This window comes from Perca fluviatilis, chromosome 8 (genome assembly GCF_010015445.1).
Source record: "Perca fluviatilis chromosome 8, GENO_Pfluv_1.0, whole genome shotgun sequence".
Taxonomy (NCBI): Eukaryota; Metazoa; Chordata; class Actinopteri; order Perciformes; family Percidae; genus Perca; species Perca fluviatilis.
Window position 1 is genome coordinate 32,096,477 of NC_053119.1, and position 27,063 is coordinate 32,123,539.

General features: G+C 40.3%; 1 protein-coding gene across 1 annotated transcript in view; it reads left to right on the forward strand.

The window, feature by feature from the left end:
* Positions 1 to 27,063, forward strand: part of LOC120564412 (spondin-1-like) — a 483,039-nt gene that overhangs the window by 358,754 nt on the left and 97,222 nt on the right. The window contains exons 9-10 of the mRNA XM_039809345.1: positions 21,006 to 21,146; positions 23,349 to 23,424. Of these exons, the coding sequence (XP_039665279.1) occupies positions 21,006 to 21,146; positions 23,349 to 23,424 (217 nt within the window). The remainder of the gene's footprint in view (positions 1 to 21,005; positions 21,147 to 23,348; positions 23,425 to 27,063) is intronic.

The following is a 27,063-nucleotide window of genomic DNA, read 5'->3' on the forward strand; positions in this document are numbered from 1 at the left end:
TACTACATGAACTGGAAACTAGCAAAGAAGATCTTTGATCCCCATCACCGAGATAAAATGCGACAATTTGATTGGTCAGGATTCTGTGGAAAATCTTCCAACTGCGTTTGGTCACCGAGTGTTATGAGGACTCATAAGAGTTATATTTTACCATATTTAGAACGGAAAACAAAACCAAAAAAGAAAAAAAAAAATCACGTTTTATAATGACATTGCATCTTTTTAAACATATGTAACCTGCATGTATCTTTGAATATTTCTTTTTTATCTTTATATCTGTTTTAAAAATTGTTATTTTTCTTTTCCAACAAAATATCACAGTGTTTTTAACATATGTTGTGTATCCTTGAATATTTCTTTTCAACAAAACTTGAATGACATGTTGTATCTACAATCTTTTGTAAATAAAGGAAAAAAAGAAAATGAATAAAGACTCATTCTTGCATACGGATGTCTTAGAGAACTGTTGAGGTCTCAGAGGAAAGGATGGCGAGAAACGTGTGATGAAAAAAGTGTATTTACGATCCTCTTAAATCCAGCCAGCTATGGAGGTGTAAAACGACTCCGTCAGAGGTGTAAAGGATGAGACGGCCGAAAATGTCAGTGTTCAGGAAGTTAGAGATTTTTAGCAGAGCAAGATGCTATATACATTGCATAAGCCTGTCGAGTACATTTCAAGAGAAACCGAAGTGTTTGTTACTAAGCCTTTAAATCAATTCCAAGCCGATCTCTGTGACATGCAAGCCTTGGCAGAACATAATGACGGATTTAATTATTTACTGACCGTCATAGATGTATTTTTCGAAAAAAGCATATGTGCGTGCGTTGAAGAGGAAAACGCCTCCGGAAGTGGTAAAAGCATTTCAATCGGGTGTTTCAAGAAAGTTTAATACCTCTAAAGCTACAAACGGACGCCGGAAAAGAGTTTTTCAACAAAATTTGAGACTCTGATGAAGAAACACAACATCAAACATTTTAGGGGGCGAGTGACTTAAAAGCCGTGTGTTGTTGAGCGTTATAACCGCAACTCTGAAAACTTCGCATGTATAAATATTTTTACTGCTCACAACACCAGACGATACCTCAGCGACGTCTTACCAGACCTGGTACAGAGTTATAATAACAGTTATCACACCTCTATTAAAATGACTCCTATGGAGGTCACAGCGGAGAACACCGATCAAGTGTTCCACAATCTTAATGGCACCTTTGCCTCGTCACAGGAATAAAATAAAGATGGCTTTTAAGAAAGAGGAGGTCTACGGTGCGTCTGTCGAAAGTGAGAGGCGTTTTCCGATAAAAATAAAGAGCAGGAGTTTTACGGACGAAGTCTTTACAGTGACCGAACGGTATTCCCCGTACACCTCCCGTATATAAATTAGTAGACTATGACGGGCGAGCCTGTCGAGGGTCATTTTATGAAGCAGAGATGCAAAAAGTAAAAATGGCCGCCAACAAAATGTTTCAAGTGGAAAAAATCCTAAAAGCACGCACTGTCAAGGTGAAAAACAGGCTTTTGTGCAATGGAAAAACTGGCCGACAAAATTTAACAGCTGGGTTAAATTGGCTGATGTGGTCGGTATATAAAACCTCTGTGTACAAAGACCGGTCCATCACTTTCGCACTCAATAGAGAATCATGGAACACACCGCCTCTGAGGGCTTTTATGTGACTCTGCCTTCCAACGCCAGTAAAGGAGATATTTAAAAAGTAATACTAGCAGTTGTTACACAATCGATTTGGCAAAACCGATTGAACTTGCTGGCGAATGGTTGGGTGGGCCTATGCGAAATCATATATCCTCGCGCATTACTGTATAATTTACCGGCAGATTCATCCTATTTACGACTGGACCGAGTGACGATGAGCTCAGGCCGCGAGTGTAAAAATTAAAGAATAGGGGGCGCTTTTATATGCTCCTAAGATCTCCTGAATACCTGCCGGCGGTTAAAAAATAGGGATGCTGGCGCGCTGATTTCACAATAACGAACGCGACTAAGACGGACGTACAACATCAAAACAGCTTCCCCCCCCTCCGGCTTGCATTTTTCGTGACGAAAGTGGCGTAAGAATGGGATTCAAACGACCGCTCTACATTTCCTTGTGTTTTAAACGCAGGCATATATAACCTGTTTGTCTATCACGGATATCATTCAGTATCAAAGCGTTCGGTGACAGTTACCACCGCTGCTTGGTGTCGTTGAATGTGAAAGGTGACTTTGGTGACATAACGAACATTCGGTACCATACACTCCATTATATGCCGCTGTCGAAAAATTACATCAAAACATACGCATGGTAAAAACAGATCGGCAACAAACCGCGTGGATTTTGTTTTTGGAAAAACAATTGTGAAACTACACTTTTAAACCAGTGCAACGTTCTTTGTAAGATGCTTCATATCAAAAGAAGACCCACGCCCGTTTTGTGGCCTACTATGAAGGACAAGTAGGAGGCGTTACCCGGTTTTTATGGAGCTCCGGTTATGTACGGCCGGTATAGGCTCAATATTTTCAAAGCTCGTTTCGGCTTTGTAGCCCCTCTGCTAAGAAAAGGTTTCGGCTGTAGCAAAACCGCGTCTTAAAACAGCCGCTACAAACATTGCATCAGATGCAGTGAAAGGATTTATGGGGAAACTGCACGGAACAAAAATCAAAAGACGCCGGCGGTATTATGGTCTTGTCCGTGAAGCAAGGAAACGCCCGCCAGGTGAGAGGGTTGTTTCGGCTGCATTTAAAAAGCGCCAGCCTGCTAAGCCCGAGCAAATCAGTCAGGAGACGCTCGAAAGAAGGAAGTCTGCACAGAGCTCGGCGATATTTTAACGTTGCAAACAATGGCCCTCTTACATCAGAAATCGGCAGAGTGTACCCTGCGCCGAGCTGGACCTCTTTTCAGCTCCCATGACACAATTATCCGTAGAGGATAAAAAATATCAAGAGTACCAGCCGTTATCAGCACTTTCGGACTCCTCCCCGATTGAATTTTACATACCTGGAGACGGTGAAAAGTACCCCGATTTAAACGACCACGCTGCTTCATCTCAGAGTTAAAATTACAGAGAAAGATGGGTCAAACATCCCACCAGATACAGCAGTTGGGCTCATCAACTACCCGCTGAATACAATTTTCCAGTAATGCGACGTTATTCTGGGGATAGATTAATTTCCCAGTCAAATGCAACGCATCCATATCGAGCGATTATAGAAACTTTGCTCAACTTTTCAGACGACACGTTCAAAAGAGTCAATTTAGCGCCCGGTCTGTTTTACAAAGACACCGCGAAGCGTCATGGATTCTGTGGTAATAAATAATGGTCCTAACAGAGGGTTAGTCCAGAGAGGTCAATTCAGCGCCAGAATCTGCGGGTGGACCTTTTGGGCCCACGTTACATAGTGACATATTTTTCTACGAAGACTGATGTTAAACTCTGTTGATTTGAGAATTAAACTGATCCGTAACTTACGGATGCATTTTTGTCTTATGGGGCTGCGTGATTCCGAGTTCTGTCTAAAGATAATATCGGCATCGCTGTTTGTTAAAAAGGTCACCGCTTCCCCGGCTATGCGTCTGGGTCACGCGCCCCCTGATGAAAGGAAATGCTCTTTATCCGCTCTCACGCGTCTGTGTGAAGACCTATTCCATACCGGAAAATTCCAGGATCTGTAACCAGGAAAACCTATTTCTGGGTGCTATGCCTCGCTATCTAGCTTTAGCCATGGTTCGAGTAGATTCTTTTTCAGGAAGAAGGGACCTATCCCCGTTTAACTTTCTTCATAATGACATTGAATATCTTGCACTGTGTCAGGATGGGAGGCAGCTGCCTGCTAAGGCTTTCCAGCCCGTTTCAACACAGGCAGCTCAGTTAGAGAATATTACAACATGTTTACATCTACTGGGAGACACCTCAAGGATCTGCCTCTTAGCATTACCCGTGAGGGAATTTAACGAAGGTTATTCTTTGTTCGTGTTCAATCTGGGAGCCGAACGAAGACAGCGGACGCGTCGCCCATTTCCTCAGGGAATTTACGTCTTGAAATGCGCTTCAGGGTCCCTCTGCCTTACACAACAACGTTAATAGTATACGCTTATTACGATTCCATTCTGCAGATCAACTCTAAAAGACAGGTGTTGGTGGATTATTATTAAAGATATGGATAATCATCAGCTAGAAAGGCTTTTACATCATCTTATAGGAGACACATTCCACGCGGTGTGGGCTTGTGATCAGCTACCAGCGCTGAGCCAGACCTTTAACCTGCCAGCCTATTTTATAGTGAACACTCATCCTTCCTACATGCCTGGTGAGCACTGGCTCGCACTCGACGTTGGAAGAGGACGGGAAGTGCAACTTTTTCGACTTATGGATTTCCGCGAATTTTGCTCATTACCCAGCGAGCATTTTACAATTTTTGGAAAGTCGTTCAAAGAAGCTACACTACCACAACCGCCAGCTCCAGCATACTTTCTCTATAGTGTGCGGACAGCATTGCGTTTTTATCTCTGTCACCGCGCATGCGGTTTATCTTATAATAACATTTTGGGCTTGTATCATGTTGACGATGTCTATAAAAACGACCGCATGGTATCTACTTTTAGAATAAATATCAAAGATAGTCGCGTCGTAACCGCTCAGAATCTTTTCATCATAGTGTATGCTCTCTGAAAATGTTTAAAGATTGTTATCACTTGTAAGAAACATGAAAACAAACAAACGCTGTAACCATAAACTTGTGATTAATAAAATGCTTTATTGGAAAAATGACAGTGTACGGAAATTCTCTTCATTTACAAGTTTAAAACCTTAATCCCGCATAGACCATCTTGGGGATTTTGTCTTTTTGCGCGGTGATTTTTCTTCAAAACCATCTCCCGTCCATTCTGAGTTGTCTGTACTGTTCACGCTGCGGATTTTTCACCATCGAAACGGGAATGTTGAGCACTGACAAAGTATTTAAGAAACCAGTCCATCCTTTTGGCATTGTTTGTGTTTTCTTCTTATTAGGCTGCGCTAGATTTTTGAATAAATCTATCATATGAGAGCCTTTTACGACAGAGCCTTTGTAAATAAATTCGCCCCTAGAGGACCATCTCACGTCATTTGCGGCTAATTTCTGCATAATGTAGAGAGCGTTTTTCCGGTCTGCAGGGGCAGGTTTGTTATCACATCGCTTGCAGCCTCATCCAATAGGGATTGGGGGTCCGGTGCTGATGCTGCTGCTACACCACCATCAGCACCATCTACTGGTGCATCGGCAGCTGGTGCATCTGATGAGGATGCAGAGTGTTGACTTTGTGCGACATCCGGATGCAGAGTGAGAGTAACCCTATGACGCTCTTTCTCGCTTTGTTTGAGCAAAGTGAGATAGCGTAACATCAGCGCTTCGTATCTTTTAGCTTTTTCATACGAATTCAATCTTGGATCATTTAATACGGCGCTCATTTTCTCATTCAAATCATCTTCGGCTGTCTGTCTGATGGATGGCTCTGGTCTAGTCATTTTACTCAGCTGCTGGCGGGAAATCAAATACATTTTCTTGGTAGCCTTTAGAGCCATATTATTAATTTTTTCTTCTCCTCTTAGCTTCCGGAATCAGCCCACCTAGTAGATTTCCGAGAATAGGCACTGCGGCAGAAAGCAGAGGAAGGATAAAACCCCCAGTTTGTTTTTTCAGAACCTGATGTTTACGCTTTAAGCTGGTTTTTTTATCTGCCAACAACCTTATAATATTCTTTTGACGCTTCAGTTGTCTGTATTGAGAAGGGGACACCTTTAGATGCCCTTTCAAAAGATTAAGAGATAATTCGCACAAGGCCTGCAGAAAATCAGGTGAGCAGTGTTTTAAAATGTCTTTGCGCTTTGAAGGCTTCGCGTGGTACAAGGCTTTTAGTAACAGAGCGTTCCTTTTTAACCGCTCCGACATAATGAAGGTCTATTTTGTTTTAGCGATGTAAACCGTCGTCTGCTGGTGGGGAAGTATCCCCGTGCGCACTCTGTAACGTTCTGGGCATGAAGGTGTGAGGTCCAAAATTAAATACCCGTGCGCTGACTTGGTAGCATCTTGAAAACTTTCCAGGAAAAACTGTTTTTGTGAGGGAAACATCTGATGTGCTAGTACCCTCATCTGCAGTTGGTCGCGGGGGTTTTTAAATAGCACGAGGTAATTACAGTTTAAACTGATTGTACGGCTGTATTTACCTTTATGGAATACATTTTGAGTCAACATCATGACGCTCATCCTTTTGTGATGTCGGTATTGCGTGAATATTTTCGCCACCTCGGGATGGTCACCTGCCTGAAATATGACGTCGTCCAGGATGACGAGATGTGAATGGTCAGGAGGAAACAGATTAGTGTCGTCAAAAGAATCGGGGAGTCCTTCCAGAAATGTAATTCTTTTATTCATTTTCTTCATTTCATCATACATGGGTTGATAACTTGTATAAATCCATACAATATTTTCTGGTACAGCGTCCATCACACGTTCACATTTTTCCAGTACAGATTTAATAAAATAGGTTTTACCACAACCACTTGGGCCCACTACCAAACATGAAAATGGAACCTTTAGTCTTGGATCAAAATCAATCTGCTCCATCATGCAGCTAATAACCAAAAGGCAGAGTTGTACCGTCAGGAAATACCCGTCTCTTGTCGTACACGACTCTAAACTTTTTCTTGAATGTAGCGTTTTTCAACAGAATCCGTTTTTATCCCGCTTATAGTCTGTTGCGGCGTTTTCAAGGAATCTTTCCTTAGACCCCTCAAGATAGCCTTCGACCAATTCTTTTGTGCTGTCAAAATTGATCAGTTCACTGCATTCTCGCGTCTGTGTAATACCTTTAACTTTCATCACCACTTTTTTCTCATTTTTGGTCTGGTAGGCGTAGCTCTTTGGACCCGGCGGCTACAAAGTCATGTATTGTGTCGCCGCATTCATCCGCTGAGGTCACCGAGATAATTACCCAGCTCCAGAGGCGTCTCATTTTCTTTTATCACATAGATCAAGCTGTCCGTGGTCACGTAGAGAATGTTCTGTTGCAGCCTTTCTAAATAACTGTACAATTTCAGACGCCCGTAAGCGGTGGTAAACGCAGCGATGAAAACATTACTGCTTCGACCTGGGGGACTACACACCTGTCATTATACAACCACTGAATCAGTGCTACCGCCGCCGCGGTTTGTTGGTAAAAACGCCATGCGGTTTTAGAGTGTATTGTCCAGAAAACACTAAAGTGAAAAAGTGTTTGGCCGACTTGACGAAGTGTGGTTTGAACCAAATTACTTCTCTGCGCAAACTTGCCCCAAAAGCCGTTCAGACAAGCCTTGGACACCTGTCTCTTTGCCGGATTTGTCTCAATTTTTTCTGGGTTTAACCTGATGCCTTGATGCAATTCGTAGTCTCTGATGTATTTTTTCCTACTCTCATCGTCCACGGCCTCCGCCGGAAACCCTGAAGCTTCCTGTTTACCCTTCAAAAAGGTGTGAATGTACTCGACAAAAAGATTGCTGCTCTGTGCCTCAAAGTGCCAGACCTCAGAAAGTTTCGACACCTTGTAACCCATCTGTACCGCTTTGTGCAGCTCTGCACTGACCCAAACTCCGGTCAGAGCTCTGGCAACGTCATCATGACTACATGAGTCGCTCTGATTATTAGTCTCTGAGCATGTACGACAGAGTGTGAACACTAATTTACCTTGAGCTGTTTTATAAGGTAACACGGGAAAATACAGACCTCTTGGGGGAATCACGGTTGCTCTGATCAGCCCAAAGTAGTTTTCAATTTCGTCAAAATCTCTGTGAATTATTACCGGATGGCCTAATGGGTATGAGCCTGTTGCGTTAACGTACGGATACAATGACGTAACATCTACATAATGCACAGATTCGTCTGCACCTGCAGTGTACCGTAGCCTCAGCTGTTGGTCCGCCGTACAGTGTGCGCTCGAGGAGCCAGAGGTTCAGGTGGATCATATTTCTTCATAAACTCTCGCACCCCCGTCTGTGTTTTTTTCATCAGAGTCCACGCATGCTCCGTCATCACCTCTGTATGCAGTCCATGCGTGGACCTCAACTGATGCAGCTTCTCCTGGCTAGCCGAATGCATTTCCTCAAAGGCGAGCCCTGTCATTGGGCAGATATCATGAGGTCTGAAACAAGTAGGACAGCCATGATAAAAACATCCTTGAAATTCATAGGCGCAGTCTAACCCCTCTATGGCGGCGTAACCGTCGACAAAATACGTACCAATTTTCTTTTCCCCGCGGTTTAGAGCATGCTGAATGAAAATGTTTTTTGAATACATTAACCATTCCAGCCATTGAATTGAGCAGCTCGAGAATTTTTTGAACTGACGCCTGTAATCGTCGGGCGAAGGAATAGCCAGTGTCTTTTCAACCAGGAAATTTGTGAGAAATACTTTCATTGATGCCGAGGAAATTGTGACGCAGCTGAAAGGATCCACGTGCGTCTCCCCTACAAATTCCTCTCTGAATTTCATGCACCCTTTGCGCAGAATATTTGTGTCGTTTTGACAGTAAAAAACTGCCTCTTTCTCAAAGTTAAAAACACCCCTCGATGCTTCTTTGTACCAGCTGTAAAACTCGTTTTGCTGAGCCGCGGACATGCTTTCTACACCGTAATCTGCCGGCGGCGGGTAAGGCCCGATATATTTTAGATGCTTCTCTTTGCTAAATTTGTGGGGAAAGAAGCCCTTTGATTGATCTGCAAATCCTAATGCTTTCGGCATAGCGGCGAGTTTCATGGTAAGAAAGGACAGGGAATCGATAAACCTTAGCAGATAATCTGTTTCTGTAAAACAGATTATTTTGCTGCCTTGCATGACAAGCGATACGGATCATTCCTAAGTCTATCAGGCCTCTGAGGATTAGGTAGCTGTCAAAACCTCTAGCATTGTGTGCGATAAATGTAGCTTTTTATATTGAGGTTTCCTGAACTTCATGAGAAACTTCTCGGCGCACTCTAAGCCGTAGGACATCCATTTTTCACCCTGTAGCGATTCGGCAATAATGCAGGTAGGGCATGTGTTCTCCCCTTGTCATTGACAAATGTTTCAAAATCGGAAAGAAGATATTTGGGTCTGATTTTCTCTTGAAATTTCACCGGTTGTATGTAGCACTGGTGTGGCTCGTCACCTTTGTGGACACCACACACTTTACATTTGAGGGTCATGCATTTGTGCTCTGTACTAGCGGAGAAGAGACATTTGCAGTTTGAACATTTGTGAATCTTCTGACATGTACTGAGGGTCGTGTCATTCAAAGACTTTTTGTGTTTAACGTAACACGCGGGTGTACAGAAGTCCTGTTGCAATTCGCGCAGTATACAGGGTCACTGTACACAATATCGCATCTAGGATCAAAAGAGATTGCAATGACCCGGACAAGAGTGGGACTTCGCCCGGCAGTAACCTCGGTAACAGTAATGACATACATTATCAACCCCTAAAACCCTTTAAGATTTTTTATTCCATAATAGTGCTCGTTAAGCAGGAATAGAAACACTGGCTGGTCAGACTTTGGGTATTGTGTTTCAAAATGCGAGAGCGCGGTCCTTCGCGTCTCTGTAAAAGACTACAATTTTCCCGGTTTACTATCTGTTCAAATTTATTGATGTGACTGAAAGCTACTGGCGGTGGCTTCGGTCAGACCCGCTAAATGATGAAGCTCTCTTAGCTGCTTCGACGGCTTGTATGTAGGTGAAGTCGGTGTTGATGAGCAGAGCCAAGCTGATGGTAAAGCATAGTTTATTGTTTACGTTGGGCACTACATGCAAAGTGTTTTTTTCTTATTAACGATCTCGCTGACCAGAGTTTTTTAAGTTTTCGCTTATCACCAGCACCGCCTCTAGGATTTTTGACAACTTGAATGACTACTTCCAGTGGTGAGTCAGCGTCTAGCTCTCTGTTAGATTGTATCAATCTCTCCAGTAACCCTTCAAAAACGTTCTGAAAGTCAACCGTACAACCCAACCTTGAATGATATCGTGTTCCTGTGCATTTTCCGCTATTATTTCAACCTGTACGTAGTCATTAGGTCTAACCTCAGGTCTCACTCTCTCAGCTAAGGCGTTAAAATGATTCAAAACATCTTCATAAAATTGCGCAAACCCCGACGTTCGCTATGGGAGGTACTTTAAAGGTCTGACGGAATTCCAAATTCCCAAAGCGATCGCGTCTCCTCGACTGAATGTCATGGGGGTCTATTGGCGGTAAGGGGTTTTCTAACGGGGGAATGTCATGGTTCTCAATCTCTTGTAATAAGGTATTTTCTACCGGTTGAATGTCATTATGGTTATGATTATCAAGCTCTTGTAAGGCCCTTTCTAACGGCTGAAAGTAATCACTCACAGGCTCTGGTTGTGCTGTCTCTGTGCTGCCGTTATTTAAATGAGGTTGATCAGGACGATTGTCTGGGTGGGGATTATTATGATTTAACTCTTGGATGGCTTCAGCAAGCGCTGGTGTTACAAAACGCAGTGGATCCCCGTTTACATCGTCTACAGCAATAACTAATTGTATGGGAATTATACAAGACTGGTCAGGCTCCATTTTGCATGTGATTAAAAATAAAATAAAATAAAATAAAACAAAATGTCACAGCTAACACCTTACAACTTTTACATTTGAAGAATTGTCTGCACAATTGTCAGCAGCTTTTGGAGGATCTCCACCTTGCTTTCCGGATCTCTCACTCTCTGGGCTCGGCGATTGCCCCTCAGTACAGCATCTGTCATAAAATCAGAGAAAATACCTTTTAAATATATTTAATTATCGATACAATAATACTAAGATATGTAAATAATAATTACCTCTGACGGGTTCAGGCCTCTCCCTGACATATCTCACTCGATGAATACCCCTCCGTCCTTTCATAAAATTTAGAGAATATACATCTTTAATTATATATTTTAATTATCAAGACAATAATATATACATATATAAATAATAATTACCTCTGAATCGTACAGTGGGACGCGTGGTCCTGGCGACAGGTTCAGGTTCAATCTCTGTTCATTTGGAAAATAATGAGATAATAATGAGCGAAAGTCTGAATAACTCTCTCTCTCTCTCTCCCCTACCTGACTTGCTCCCCACACACACACACACACACACACACACACACACACACACACACACACACACACACACACACACACACACACACACACACCATTTGGTTACCCAACCATCACCCAACCAGATGGTCAATCTCTCACACCCCTGCTCTTTCCCATCTTACATTGTAATGTTTTAAAAATGAACAAAAACCATGCATCTGCAGTAACAGGTATAACTTAAAAGCACTTACCCGCGTCCTGAGTTTGAGTTTGCAGAGAGATGGTCTCTGTAATGTTCTGTTCAACTATTTCCCGCTGCTGCTCAGATGCTCTTTCGAGGGCAAGGATTTCAGAAAGATTAAGTTCCACTTCATTGCCATCTTCAACTGCTTTCAGAACCACTACACCATCTACTTCTGCTTCTTCTGCTGCTTCTTCCTCTCCTTCTGCTTCTTCTGCTTCTTCTTCTGAATCAGCGAGGGCCTGGATAGGCTCCTGACCGTTTTCTGTGGATGCTGCAGGCTCAATCTCTGTTCATTTTGAAAATAATATATAACTTGCTTCAATTCAATGTATTTACTTTAAGTGTTAATAACTATTTTTTTTTTTTTCTCTCTCTCTCTCTCTCTCTCTCTCTCCAATCAAATGACTATCTCCCACAATGCCCTCTTTACCCACCACCACCCACACCCCTCCCACACCACCTGCACCTAACACACACACACACACACACACACACACACACACACACACACACACACACACACACACACACACACACGCACACACACACACACCATGTGTTCCCCATCTCCCATCCACCCATTTACAGGTATAATATAAATAATATTTGTCTCCCTCTATCTCACATCTACCCAGTTGCAGGTATAATATAAATAATATGGGCCTTACCGGCAGTCATTTGTAGGGTAGCCGTGGGTGCCCAGCGTTTTCCATCTCTTGACTGCATATGCTGTACCGGCTGCCTAAATTCTGTTTCAATCGTGGACGTGTGGGGACGTCTCGCAGCACAATTGGCTGCCCGTTGGCCCGGGGTCTTTCTTCAGACATTACCTCCTCAATTTCAATAACCCCTGTAAAGACTGCTGGATTTTGATTGTTATATGCAACGCCTCTGTCATCTATCACGCCTTTGGGGAGAGAAAAGACAACATAGGATCAGTTATTTATTACCTTGATACATAAAGCATTAAATGGTATAAATAACCTACCAAAATCGACATCTGTGATTACGATATCTCTAAAGTCCTCGTCATTGATTTCTGTTAGGAAGAACAGTCATAATGGTTGACCCGGAATATTTCAACACACTTGGCATTAATAATTAATTAATCCATAATGATAATATAGAACTCACCTGAAAAGTACTGTGACTGAATCATTTTGACTCCTCTGAATGAAGTGACGGTCTGTATGCAAAGCCGAGTGGGAGAGTAGGCTGAATGAAGCACATGCTTCTTCCAAACATGTGGTAAACACTTTATTGCCTATTTAGGGGCGAACATTAGTGCGGGTGTGCAGACTTTTTGGGGGCTCAGCCACTTACTTGGCCTGTTGTAAGAGGAGCCTTACACATTCCTATTTTACAACCCTGCCTTACACACGTTCTGCTCTCTGCTCCAAAGAGTGTAAAGATACTTGATTTAATTCTTGGTCATTGGCTCATTTCAAACGCATCCGGATATTTCATCTCTAACGCTCATTGGATCATTTAAATGAAGATATTTCTACTTCCTGTGACGCCCTCATTGCAGCACTTAACACACGTCATTTCCGGGACACGCCTTCCTTCTAGAAGCTTCCAGAACAGACCAGTCACACACACCTGGAAGGCATCAATCACTTTCTGACAGGTCGTGACCTCTTGACCCCCCAGGTCAAAAGGTCATCCATCAAAATCCCACATACCAAAGTGACAGAAACCTCCTCTTACTATCTCTGGTAATTTTTATTTATATTTTATTTTTGGTTAATTATGGATTATCTTCATGTTCTGGATCTGTTCTAGTAACTAGATAGGAGATAAGTTTATTAGGAACTAAGTCAGAATATTGAGAAGATAATGGATTAGGGGGGAGAGGGGGTATAAAGGAGGGCAGATATTAGAAGGAATAAAAAACTTACTTAGCAGCCCACCACCTTCAGTGAGACTGTATAGGTCTCACCGCTCTGCCATGATTCAGTGGCTGAGAACAGATGGGTTTTTTTTTCCACAAATTATGGCCCTTTTTGTTTGCAGTTTTGAATAAATTTGGCTTTCACAAGAAATTTATAAATTTTATGATGGGAATGTATAATGACTCAGCAGCTAGAATGAAAGCCATTGGTTTGTTATCGAAACCCTTTCAGGTAAAAAGAGGGGTAAAACAGGGCGATCCGCTCTCCCCACAGATTTTTGCCCTGTGCATTGAGCCATTGGCGGAATGCATACGAACAAGTATGGGTATAAAGGGCATTAAGATACAAGATGAAGAACATAAACTTGCATCATATGCGAACGATGTTATAATATTCTTAACTGATATATATAAATCATTACCGGCGCTTTTGGAGGAAATTGGAAAATATGGGGCCATCTCAGGCTATAAATTAAACTCAGCTAAAACTGAAGCCATGGAAATAGGATGTAATCTCCAAATATAATTTAAGAAAAGGTTTAAGTTGAAATGGGATCAGAATAAAATAAAATATTTAGGCATTACAATCCCCAGATAAATTGATAAATTGTATTTATGTAACTATAAAGTTTTGGAAAACTTCTTAAGGCAGGATCTTATGCGTTGGAAAATTTTGCCACTTACAATATTTGAAAAAATAGGAATTATAAAAATGAACGTATTAACACATCTGAGCTTTTATTACCATGCAGCCCAAGTTAAAAGCATTTTAGTTTTGATGAATAATAAAATGAATCCTAAATGGAAATCTATTGAGAACAAATTGGTAGACTCACCCACCTCTCTAATTTTCTCAGGGCAAACTGCAGAAAGGGTTAAACATTTGAATCACTCTATTTACCATACATGGAAGAGCTGGAAAAGATTAGGTAAAATTATGAAAATAAAATCAACTGATACGGTTTGCCTAAGGGAAATTAGTCAGGACCCAGACTTCGCTCCAAATCGTATGGATGAGACTTTCAGGATATGGGAAACTAAATGACTTATAAGATTCCATAAAATGTTCAAAGACCATGTACTTGATACATTCTAAAATGTATCTAAGGATTATAACCTTCCAAGGAGCTATATAATAACAAACATACAGTCTTTTCAAGGTCTTAGTCCAATTGTGGAGCATATCTTGAAAGTCTATGAAAAGTCGAGCTTTAAAAATGTAACGGGACAAATTTATAATATTTTAAACAATAACAATGATAATCAAATTAATAATATTTTGAACTCTTGGGAGGAAGATATTGGAATAACAGTGACTGAAGAGGAGTGGAGTCAGGCAGGTAAAAATGTTTGGCAGGAATATGCGTGGAACTTATTGGTTAGATTTTTTATAACACCCCTGAAAATAGTAAATATACAAACCAAATACAATATTGTTGGAGAGATCTTGGTGAATGTAAAGTTGACTGGTTCACGTCCTCTATACATGCTCAAAAATTCAGTCATATTGGGTTAATGTGTTGGAATTAATGAAGCAAATCAGGTTTAAACAAAGAAAATTATTATATCTTCTGGGTGTTGAGAATTACTGCCATTAAACAAATAACTCGAGGTTGGAAAAAAACTGATCCACCCAGGTTAGATACATGGATTGAGGTTGTAGAAAACTTACTAACGCATACGGTGAGAGGTAAAATTAAGTTATTCAAGAAGAGATGGCTCGCATATGCTAACCAAATGCATTGAAAAACAAAAACCAAGCATGGATTTGGACCTGTGTAATTAGATGAGGCATGAATGTAATCTCTGTGACATATGATGCAACTATATGGAAATTTGTATGTCTGTATGTAAACATGTATATAGGGATGTAGGTATGTATGCATATGCGTGGGTATATATGAATATATGGGTATATATGAATATATGATGTACATCTGGGAGGGTATGTATATATGTGTAAGTAGGTATGTATGAGTGTGTGTTGACGTATATATCTCCTTCTGTTAATTATTTAATTTTATGTTTTAGTTTTATGTTTTTTCATTTGTATTTATTTATTTTTTCTCCCACTGGGTGTGAAGGAGGGGAAGGGGGGGAGGGAAAAGGGGAAAGGAAAGAAGGAAAAAAAAATATATATTGTGTCAAATCTGACATGTTAATTGTATGATTGTAATATGAACAACGTAACAATAAAATTCAGTCTTTCAAACTACTCTTTACCATTGTTGCTCTTCATACTACGTAATCTTACAGCGCTGCGGTCAAGCTGCGTCCAATACAGCGATACGCTAAAAGATGCCTTTTTCATCGGTATCTGACACTGACAGCCACTGACCAAGCTTCAGTATTTGACAAGTTGGGAGTGAGAATGGGTTGGTACTGATAAGTGAAGGCTGGTGGAATTTATTTCAGAAGGGGCCATGCCAAAAATTAAGCAGACTTTCTGCCAATACTAAAATGGTGAAAATGGTGTCAATATAATGTACAAAGATAAACAGCTCATATTTTCCCTATTTGATTCCTATCAATAATTTTAAAATTATTTTTATTTTTTAATGATTGACACATATTTTGTTACTAAAGTGAACATAACTAAACATACATTTTTATTTTCTTGTTTATGTTTACTAATTTAATTGTCCAAATATGACCAATTTAATCTGTCAGTTTTTTCATGTTCTTTTTTCATGTCATTTACACCAGTATTTATCTATCTATATATATATATATATATATATATATATATATATATATATATATATATATATATATATATATATATATATGTGTGTGTGTGTATATACATAGACACTACTGGTCAACAGTTTTAGAACACCCCAATTTTTCCAGGTTTTTATTGAAATTCATGCAGTTCAATGTCTTATTGTACTCTGAAATGAAAGAATATAACAAATAAATAATTTAAGTTAAAGAAATCATGGAATTAATTTATAAACCAAAATGTATTCTAAATTTTTGACTCATCAAAGTAGCCTCCTTTGGCAGATATAACAGCTGAACACACTTGTGACATTCTTTCTACAATGGAAATCAAATATTCTTCAGAAAGTTCTTCCCAACTCTGTTGCAGAAGTTCCCATAAATGTGTGGCACTTGTAGGTTGAAAAAATCACCGACCGTGGATCCAGCAAAACAGCCCCAGACCATCATGCTTCCTCCTCCATGTTTGACAGTTGATGTCACACACTGAGGAACCATCCTTTCGCCTACTCGACGGCGTACAAAAATCCTCAGTGATGAACCGAAGATTTCAAATTTTGATTCATCAGTCCATAACACCTTCTTCCAGTCTTCAGTAGTCCACTGACGATGTTTCTTCGCCCAGGCAAGCCTCTTTTTCTTATTCTGACGTCGTAGCAATGGCTTTCTTGCTGCAACTCGACCTATCAAACCTGCAGCTCGAAGTCTTCTCTTTACAGTTGAAACTGAGACTTGCTTATTACGACCACTATTAAGCTTTGCTTGAAGCTGTTGTCCTGTGAGCTGCCTATCACACAAGCTGTTGACTCTCAGAAACTTGTCTTCTGATTCTGTTGTGGCTTTGGGTCTGCCAGACCTCTTCCTGTCAGAGTTTCCCCCAGTTTCTAAGTGCCTTTTGATGGTGAAGAATACTGTACTCACTGACACCTTGACTTTTTTTGCAATTTCTCTGTAGGAAAGACCAACATTCTTAAGTGTTATGGTCTGTCTCTCTTCCATTGTTAATTGCCTTTTTCCCGCCATTCCCACACTACTTTCTGCAGTACAATACTGTTCAAATAATGCTCATGAGGGTATGGTACCACAGTGCGTTCCAACAATACTTTTATACACACAGACGGGGTTGTAAGTAATCCAGACAAGTTGGAACACCTGTGGGAATTGGTAGCACCAACTTTCAAAGCTTGATCAACCTCCATTGCTGCAGAACAGCTTTACGTTGTTAACCCATTTCTTGTTCCCTGAAAAAGGCTTTTTTGTAAAATTCTTAAATGTACATTATTTTTCAGTTTTGGTTAACCTTACTTTTTTTTACTTTTTTTTTAACCACAGGCGTTCACGACGTTACCACTTATGTATCCATTTCAAGCTATTCATTGGACTTGAACGCCAAAAATTTAAAAAAAAAAAAAAAAAAGTGGGGTGTTTTTAAAATTTTTTAAGAAGGGTGGTATAAAAATTTTAAATATATATATATATATATATATATATATATATATATATATATATATATATATATATATACATATATATATATATATACACACACACATACGTATATACACACACACACACACACACACACACACACACACACACATATATATATACATACATATACATATATACATATATACACAAGGTGAGCTACCCAGGCGCCCAATAATTGTATTCTTAACCTCTGTCTCTGGTCATTTGTAATGTCATGCTGATCATGACAACATATTTTGTTTAAGAGTTTTGACAGTCAGGATCCAGCGTTGGCTCAATGTCGTGGTTGCCTCAACTCTCGTTTTAGTTCACGTTCATGCGTAGGCTGTCAGTCACCCATTAAAACACTACAGGGGAGATAAGGGGCTGAGGATCTACACCCCCAAGTCCTATCTATTCATCCCATAGACTGAGCAGTTGCGTATGCAACCTATTAATGAGGAAAGTGTCGGACGCTCAGCCTGAGTGCCCTAAATGCCATCTGATTCCTGTAAATTTGCCAGACCTGGCTTTCCTCGCCCCGGAGGAGCGCCAGCAACCTCTAGAAAGGAAAATTTTGCATGAAACTTCATACCTCTAATACTTTCTTTGTAGATGTCTTCCTTTTGTCTAATAATGTACTCCTGCATATATTAAAACCAAAGTTGGTTTAAATCTTGAAATGACACGTAAGAACAAAGAATGTTTGTTTGTCACGTTTTTCTCTTTTCTCTATGTAGTTCTTTTTTAATATAATGAGATCAAACAGAAAAGGCCCAGAAGAGGCCCGGACCATATGACAAGCAGTGACTGTAGGTGACTTTTTCAGGCTCTCCCGCCAACCTCACCCTTTTGGTCAGAGTGGGTCAGTTATTGTATTGTTAATACCTTTTATTAATTCTAGTTTCCTTTACTCAAGAGAAATCATGTTCTCTTTTTAAAAGCCTGTTTCACAGACATGCAGACAATATATGCTGCCGTTGGATTAGTATTCTTGTCCCACAAATAATTCCCATGTCCTAAATTCTGGGTTTTTAACTTTGATTACTCATACCATTGCTCAGTGGAAGACTTATGGTACGTGTTGATATTGGCGTTGTTTTCACGGAAGGGCTTGCCACCAGCAGTAATTAGTTTCTCTTCACTGACCACTGACAAGCAAAGTAAATAGGCTACAGCCTCATACAAGCCAGATGGCTGCAGCTGATTGTATGAACGCATCACATGGGGCTGTCTGCTCCCAGATTTCAAAACGGACCTTAATGGCAGCTGATTTGGAATACGATCCCTTATTTTACTTAAATAGTTCACCGAAACATGTTTCTGAAGATATTTTCAGCGAGAAATAGGCTATGCAGAAGCAGACTCTGTCGACATATTAGATCGACAATGGTCACTATATAAAAGATAAATCGTCAGCTTGTGAGAAGCGTCGAGCCTAGCTGGCCGCTCCTCGTTTGCATGAAGTTGCCTGAATTCAACTTTATGCAAATGAGGAGCAGGCGACTCAACACCCCACTTCTCCAGAGTCTTCGCGACGCTACCAAAATGCATTGCACTGCTGCTCCCATATAAATAAATGGGAAGCGTGGAAATGATGCTGACAATGGACACCTACCATCAGACTATCACGCACACAGGACCCACAGAGGCACAACTCTCAGGTGATAAAATCCAAACAGGTATATTTTGAATAAAGCAACTCACAAGCAACGGTGTCCAGCAGACGCGTAACTATCGGTAAGCAGGGTAAGCGGTGCTTACGGGCCCGGAGCAATCAGGGGCCCTCATCACTGGAAGATATTGATTGACAGCCGGGGCCCCCTATCGCATTTTCATTACTCACGACAATCCCAGCAGTCCCACGTGCAGCCACTGACCAAGCAGGAGTGAGAATGGGTCAAATTAATTTCCTTGTTTCTGTTATGAAGATGACACGTGTGTGTGACTTGAACATCTCACATTTACCAACAAAACGTACAGCGAAAGACCGTGCAAAACTTTTCAGACCGTCCTGCCAACCTGTAGGCTATACATTTTAACATCAATGTACTGTAAAGTTTTTTCACTTTAAAGTCACCGAAGCGGCTGCTGTTTCAATACTATTGGCTCTCTGCAGCGGCCGGGGCTGCTGCTCCATTTCCCCTGCGACTAAGGCGCGCACGCACACACACACACACACAATCACACACGGTGGATGCAGGAAAAAAACGCAGATGAGACGACACAATGACCTAAATTGAGGACAGCTACGCTCGTTATTTTAAGTGCAATGATAAGTTAAAGTCCAATAAGTACTTTATAAAACCGTATGAATGTGTTTGTGTGTGTGTGTGTGTGTGTGTGTGTGTTGTGGCCAGGATAGGAAATTAACTAACAATGTAAAGATCAACAAGCCACTGATAGTGACATATATGTTCATATTTGATTCATTCAATAAATTATAATTTTTTGTCTCAAATCCACCAGACATTTTCATATTATACCAACATTTGCAGCAGCCTGAGCCTTTTTGGTAACGTTCCTAGGAAACCTCAGCCCAGAGTAATTAATTAATAGTAATAATTATTATTCTTCCCAAAACAAGTTTCCATTTTATTTTTAAAGAACTATACAAACTTTCACTGTCTTCTGCAACTTCATTGCAACAAACATACAAAAGACATTACAACTTTTATCGCAATTTTTTACAAAAGCTCCCGTGAAATCAGGCATTTTGGGCTGCAACAATCTCAAAAAAAGCCCGTGAAATCCTGGAGGGACTGCCCTTGTGTGTTTTTTCCATGTGTTATGGTGCGCATTCAGCAGTGTTTTTGTTGTTGTTGTGGTGCACGTAGGCTACTCCTGATGTCATCTCATCTCTTATATACTGTGTCTCTATGATCCTATCCTACTCGTGGACATTGCGCCATCATCACATGATGTAGTAGGGGGGCCCGCCTTGATAATCCTGCATAGGGGCCCGGTCTTGGCTTGTTACGCCACTGGTGTCCAGAGCAAATGGTAATCCACAAAGGCAGAGGTCAGAACACGGGAAGTCAGGAAAACTAGAATGCTTGGAATCAGGGATAACCCTCAAAAGCTAACACAAAGGAAAGACAATCTCACAATCAAGTAAGTGACAGGTAAGGTGAGATAACGAGACACAGGTGAAACACATTGGGGTGGGGAAATGTAATCACACACGGCGTGAAGGCAGACAGAGACCAGGAAGTAAACAGACCTGAAACGAGACAAGTCGGTAATTATAAAAAAAACAGGAAGTAGTAAAAACAAACTAATAAAAGAAATAGAAAACATTAACTTGACACAGCAGCTAGGCACGACATAGACTGCTTTCTCTCAGGCATATTTGATACTCAGTATACCAGAGCAGGTGTTTTTCTCTAGTACACCAACCATTCCAACACCAAGTGATTTGCACAATTTGGGAGGGTCGGAATGGCTCCAGAGGGGCTCAAATCTCAGATGGGCTTCAAATCATGACCTGATCTTGGCATCGGTAGCATCTTATTTTCACACGTCCATATTTCCCTGATAACAATAAGGTTTTTTACTTACCATGCCACTTACCCTTTTATTTTGCCTTCTTTCAGTCACCGAACAAGCCCACCTTTCCTCAAGAGAAGATCCGACCCTTGACCAGTTTGGACCACCCCCAGAGCCCATTCTATGACCCAGAGGGAGGGGCAATTACCCCTGTAGCCAAGCTGGTGGTGGAACGCATCGCTAGAAAGGTACATTATATCAGGACATTTTACAGATAGAGTAGGTCTAGACCACACTCTATAATTTACAGAGATTCAAAAATTTCCCAAGAGCAATTACACACAGGGGTGGGGGGGGGGGCACAGAGAGAGAGAGAGAGAGAGGAAGAGAGAGCTATTTATAATAATATTAATAATTCATTTTATTTATATTGTGTTTTTTTTAACACTTTTAACTTTTTTAACACTTTTAACACAAAGTTTTTTAAAAGGAAATACGCATACTAAGGAAATTTACACAATAAAATACACATATTAAACATTAAAAGCAGCTCTAAAAAGCTGCGTTTTGACATGTGATTTGAACATTTGGACAGATTGTTGCATGTTGGATGTGTTTGGGGAGAGAGTTCCAGGGGGAGGGGGCAGCTATAGAGTCGCTTGATGTAGATGCCAACACCTAACTAAATGAAACGTATTAGGTCAGGTCATGATTATATTATTATTATTATGATTATTATTATTATTATTATTATTGAGTAATTTTCAAGTATTCTACTGATAATAATAATCATCCTGAAATGTAAGCTATATTTGCTTTTCATGAAAAAGATGTAATTTACTTACAATGCGTTTTTCAATTAAATAACCCTTGCAGGACTGATTGTTTTCGTGTTGAAACAAGTGAACTTTGTGATGATGCTGTTAAACTATCTACACATACCACAAACACAAGCCTGGAAGTTGTTGAACTTGTTGAAAACAATAACAAATTTAAATTAAATTCGTAATATTGGCCAGAAAAACTGCATTTACAGTAGATATTTACCTGACATTGTTCAGTAACCATGTTGACACAACACACACAACTCATGAAATGCCATTGTCACATAGAATGGTGATCTATATAAGACAACATTGGGTAACACTTTACTTGACAGTACCGACATAACCATGACATGACACTGTCATAACTATGACATGACACTGTCATGAATGTGTCATAAACCTTATAAACAAGTCATAAACGTTTATGACTTCTGTCATTTAGTGTCATTCGGTTTTTGTCATGACAAGTTGACATTGGTTGGCTTGTCTTGATTATGACAACTTGACATTAATCAAAGTGATATTACCAGAAGTTGTCTTGGTCATGACAAGTTGACATTAAATTAGTTTAGGATGTCTTTGTCATGACAACTTGACATAAACAGAAATTCACCTCTTTTTGTATTCAGGACATGTTGACCTAATGATTATTATAATTAGATGTGCAAGATTAGAGACCAATTCTAGCACTTTTTCAGATAGATGTTTTGACAGTGTAACTAATAAATATTTTGACCTCAAGTAAAGTGGTACCAATTGTATTTGTCATTAAGATATCATGGATAAGACTTGCTGTCATGACAACATTATGACAGTGTAACTAATAAATATTTTGACCTCAAGTAAAGTGGTACCAATTGTATTTGTCATTAAGATATCATGGATAAGACTTGCTGTCATGACAACATTCTGACAGTGTAACGAAAACATTCTTTGATCTCAAGTAAAGTGGTAAAATTTTTATTTGTCATTAAGATATCATGGATAAGACTTGCTGTCATTACCACAATATGACAGTGTAACGAATAAATTCTTTGACCTCAAGTAAAGTGTTAGTAAATATTTATTTGTCATAATGTTGTCATGACAGCAAGTCTTATCCATGATATCTTAATCACAAATACAATACAAATACAGTTTTGTGAAATTTCCTGTCAGACATCTATCTATCTAATCTTGCACATCTAATTATAATAATCATTAGGTCAAAATGTCATGAATACAAAAAGAGGTGAATTTGACAACTTGACATAAACAGTTATGTCAAGTTGTCATGACAAAGACATCCTCTGGTAATGTCATCCTGGTTAATGTCAAGTTGTCATTGCAAAGACATCCCAAACTAATGTAATGTCAACTTGTCATGACCAAGACAACTTCTGGTAATATCACTTTGATTAATGTCAAGTTGTCATAATCAAGACAAGCCAAACAATGTCAACTTGTCATGACAAAAACCGAATGACACTTAATGACAGAAATCATAAACGTTTATGACTTGTTTATAAGGTTTATGACACATTCATGACAGTGTCATGTCATAGTTATGACAGTGTCATGTCATGGTTATGTCGGTACTGTCAAGTAAAGTGTTACCCAACATTGTTTTCCTTGTGTCTGCAGGGAGAGCAGTGTAATATGATCCCAGACACCATAAATGACATTGTAGCTGATATTGGACAGGAGGAGAAGGAAGAAGGTAAAGACACACGAACGCACGCATGCACGCATGCACACACGCACACACACACTCACACCAGAGGTGGGTCGTCAGGGCCAGCAAGGCCTTCTCTGCTGGCCAAGAGATTGTCAGAATCAGAAAATTATATTTTTATATATATATATATATATTTTACCAAGTCCATTCCCACGAGTCTATTACTGTATTTTCATTGCAGCTTCCAGTGCATTTCATAAATTAGAGCTTTTATCCAATCAGATTTCCCTCTGTGCTGTCTCCGGGTGAAAAATCTTCTCTGAGGCCTGTAGTTGATTGTAATATTCTTTAGTCAATCAAATTTCGAGTTTGCCCTTTTGGGCATATTCTTTGACATGCCAGAGCCTTCTAGCTTCTTTTTATAGTCACTAAGCTGGCCCAGCAACCAATGTTGTCATTTTTTGGACCAGTTAGTATATGGTGGCCGAGAAGCAAAACTAGTTAACATCACATAACCGTAGCAGTAACGTAAGTTCAAGTTCGTTTCGAGTTTTAGATGTAAAGTTAATGACTAAAAGGTGGATGTCCTTTTTCTTCAAATGAGCAGCTTTTGGTAAGTTTAATGGATTTTTCTGCATTTTAGGAAAAAAATTACTAGCTATTACTGCTTGCTTTAGATTGTTTTTGGCGTTGAAGGTTTGAGCAGTATGAGTGGCCGCTGTGCCTTTGTATGTGTGTGGTGGCATGTAAGGGCCGTGTCTGTTCGCACGGACTAGGACACAATTCCTCAGTTGAACGAAGGTCGGTGAAGCTATTGGCAATAGTGACGGAGTCTTTCGATGTTAGCCGCCATCCGTGTAGCCGTGATGGTAAAAGGTTCTGAACTGGAGGACATTTCATGTCCCACTATGAAATTTCAAATAATCTATATACAATATACAAAAAATGCAGTCATTGTGTAAAAAACACATATATAGACCTTTCTTTTTCAAAAATATTATTGAAAATAAAAAAATGTCTCTAGCACCCACTTAAGTGCCATTTTTCTCTTGTCCCACCTTCTAGATGACCAAATTGAATGTTAAATACAACCGTTAAAATACAATTTAAATATCCTTTTTTTGTATGATTTTGTTTATATATGCCTCTTTTAATTAAAGATGGATGTCAAAAAACCATCCATCTCCAAGATCCAGATTCAACAAGTCGCTCCGTCATGTCACGCGCACATCCAGAAGGAGAACTCTGTTGTTTCATACAGCAGTAGCTGAGGAGGTGCGTACCAAATACGTAAATTCAAAGAAAGAGAGTCACAGACAAATTATTGTTAAAATCCTGACAAAGTACAAGCTACAGAAATTGACACAGGAGGTTTTTGGATTTTCAAGAAGGAGGTGGAAAAACTTGGCAAATGAAAATGTCTGCTGCTACAAGAGAAAGGAACACAATGGGATTTCTGCCATACTGAGATCCAAGGTGAGGTTGTTCTTTTTACGTGATGATGTCAGCAGGATCACAACTGGAAAAAGCAAACATTGACCAAACAAAAGAAGAAAATACAGAAAAGATTACTTGTGGATTCAATGAAGAACCTCCATTTGAAGTTCCTGGCTGAGCAGATCAACCACCGTTTATCATACTCCCTGTTTTGTACACTTCACCCCTACTGGGTTGTGCATCCAAAATTAGCAGATCGCAAAACATTTATGTGCAAACAACATGAAAATCTAGGCTTTATCGCAAAAAAGCTCCACCAGATGCACATAATTGACACATTTAATTTAGAGAGCCCGACACAAGCCATCACGTGTGACACCACCAGCAAAACGTGTGTATGGGGAATGTGAGAAATGCAGCAGTAATTCCTATCCATTTACAAGCAACTACAGAGCCACTGATCGTGTGTCCTACCTTCAGTGGGCCACTGTAGACAAGGTGCACAAAAATAATTCTGGAGCAACTTCAAAGATCATTTTGAAAAAAGAATTAGAATGCTCCCAAGAAATCCTGGTGAAAATGTTTGCCACTTTGCTCCAGAAGTTCAGGCGCCATCTCTATAACATCAGGCAGCAATATAGTTTCTCACGGGCCCTGAAGCTGAACCTCCCTGCGAATGAATGTGCAGTCCACGTTGACTTCTCAGAGAACTATGGCTGCAAATATAGTACTGATGTACAATCTGTCCATTTTGGTGTACCACACCAACAGGCTACTTTGCACACTGGGGTTTACTATGGAGGGGAACATCTGCTCCTATGTCCTTCTGCTGTATATCAGCCTCCAGATTGAAGGTACCACCTGCAATATAGCAACACCTGGAGCCCCTCCTGAAAGAAATTAAAGAGAAATACCTGGATATGACAACCATCCACTGTTTTAGCGACGGGCCCTGCACACAGTACAAGCAGTGGGGCAATTTTTACCTGTTTTGTACAGAAGTCTTTAAGAAGGGGTTTACACGCGGAACCTGGAACTTCTTCGAAGCCAGCCATGGCAAAGGTGCCCCATATAGCATAGGTGGCACACTGAAGAGTAGGGCTGGCAGGCTTGTCTGCCAAGGAGTAGATATACCAATGTCATTGTCCCTGTACCAAGCTCTGAGTGAGGGACAATCAAAGGTGACACTGTATTACATTCAGGAGCAAGATGTGGAGGATACAGTGAAAAAAATGCCAGCTGACCTTCCAGCTGTTCCATCCACAATGAGACTTCACCAGGCAGTCACTTTTTCCCCCAGCCGACTTCCGGTTGTGCCAAGCTTAATTAAATGGGAACTATGTCCAAAATGATAAGAGCAATGTGTGTACTAAATCTGGTGAATATCAGAGCAACAGTAGGGGGCCCTATGAAGTCCGCTTTCGGGTATGGTCCAAATCGCTATACAGTCTCGCAAAGCTCCCAGGTTTTAACGTGGCTGCCAATTTTGAGTTTTCGTATATATTGGCTTTAACGGCTTTAACCAATAAGGGGGTGCTGTAGAGCCACCATACCACTCCCAAGCCTCAATGTGAACTCAGATTGAAGAATTTACTATTCTGCACATGGCTGCACAATTTTGAGAGTTTTGGTGAATTGTCAAACACCTTTTTTTCGCTTGAAAACCAAGATGGCCAACTTCCTGTCAGGTGAAAAAAAAAAAGAAAATGCTTCATGAGTCCTTTTTTCTCAAAATTTGGTATATTAACTTCTAATTTTTTTGTACAGCGATATGGCCCATACCTGTAAGCGGGCTCCTAGACCGTGCGACCGATCTGCACGAAACTTGGAAGGTAGCATCTCCAGACGGACCTGACAAAAAGCTATCCAAAGAATTTTAAAAGGTTAAAAATTGCACATATTACACACAAACAAATTTGTGTAGCTAAGTATAAAAACACCAACTTTGCCATATCTCGACCAAAATAATTGCTATTAACACAAACCTTAAGATTCATGTTTGCCATGACCCTCTGGAGGTGCCCCATGGATTTCATGAACATTGGCCACTAGGGGGTGCTACAATTACAAAAAATGTATATCTCATAGACAGCTCATCAGATTTTTACAAAATTTGGAGGGTACCATCTAGTGCCAATCCGGAGGCCAACTCTACAGTAAGGTACTTATTGTTCAAAGTGGGCATGGACTATGGGACCCTAATTGGTTTTAGCACTTGGGCACATTTTTGAAGGCCTCAATATA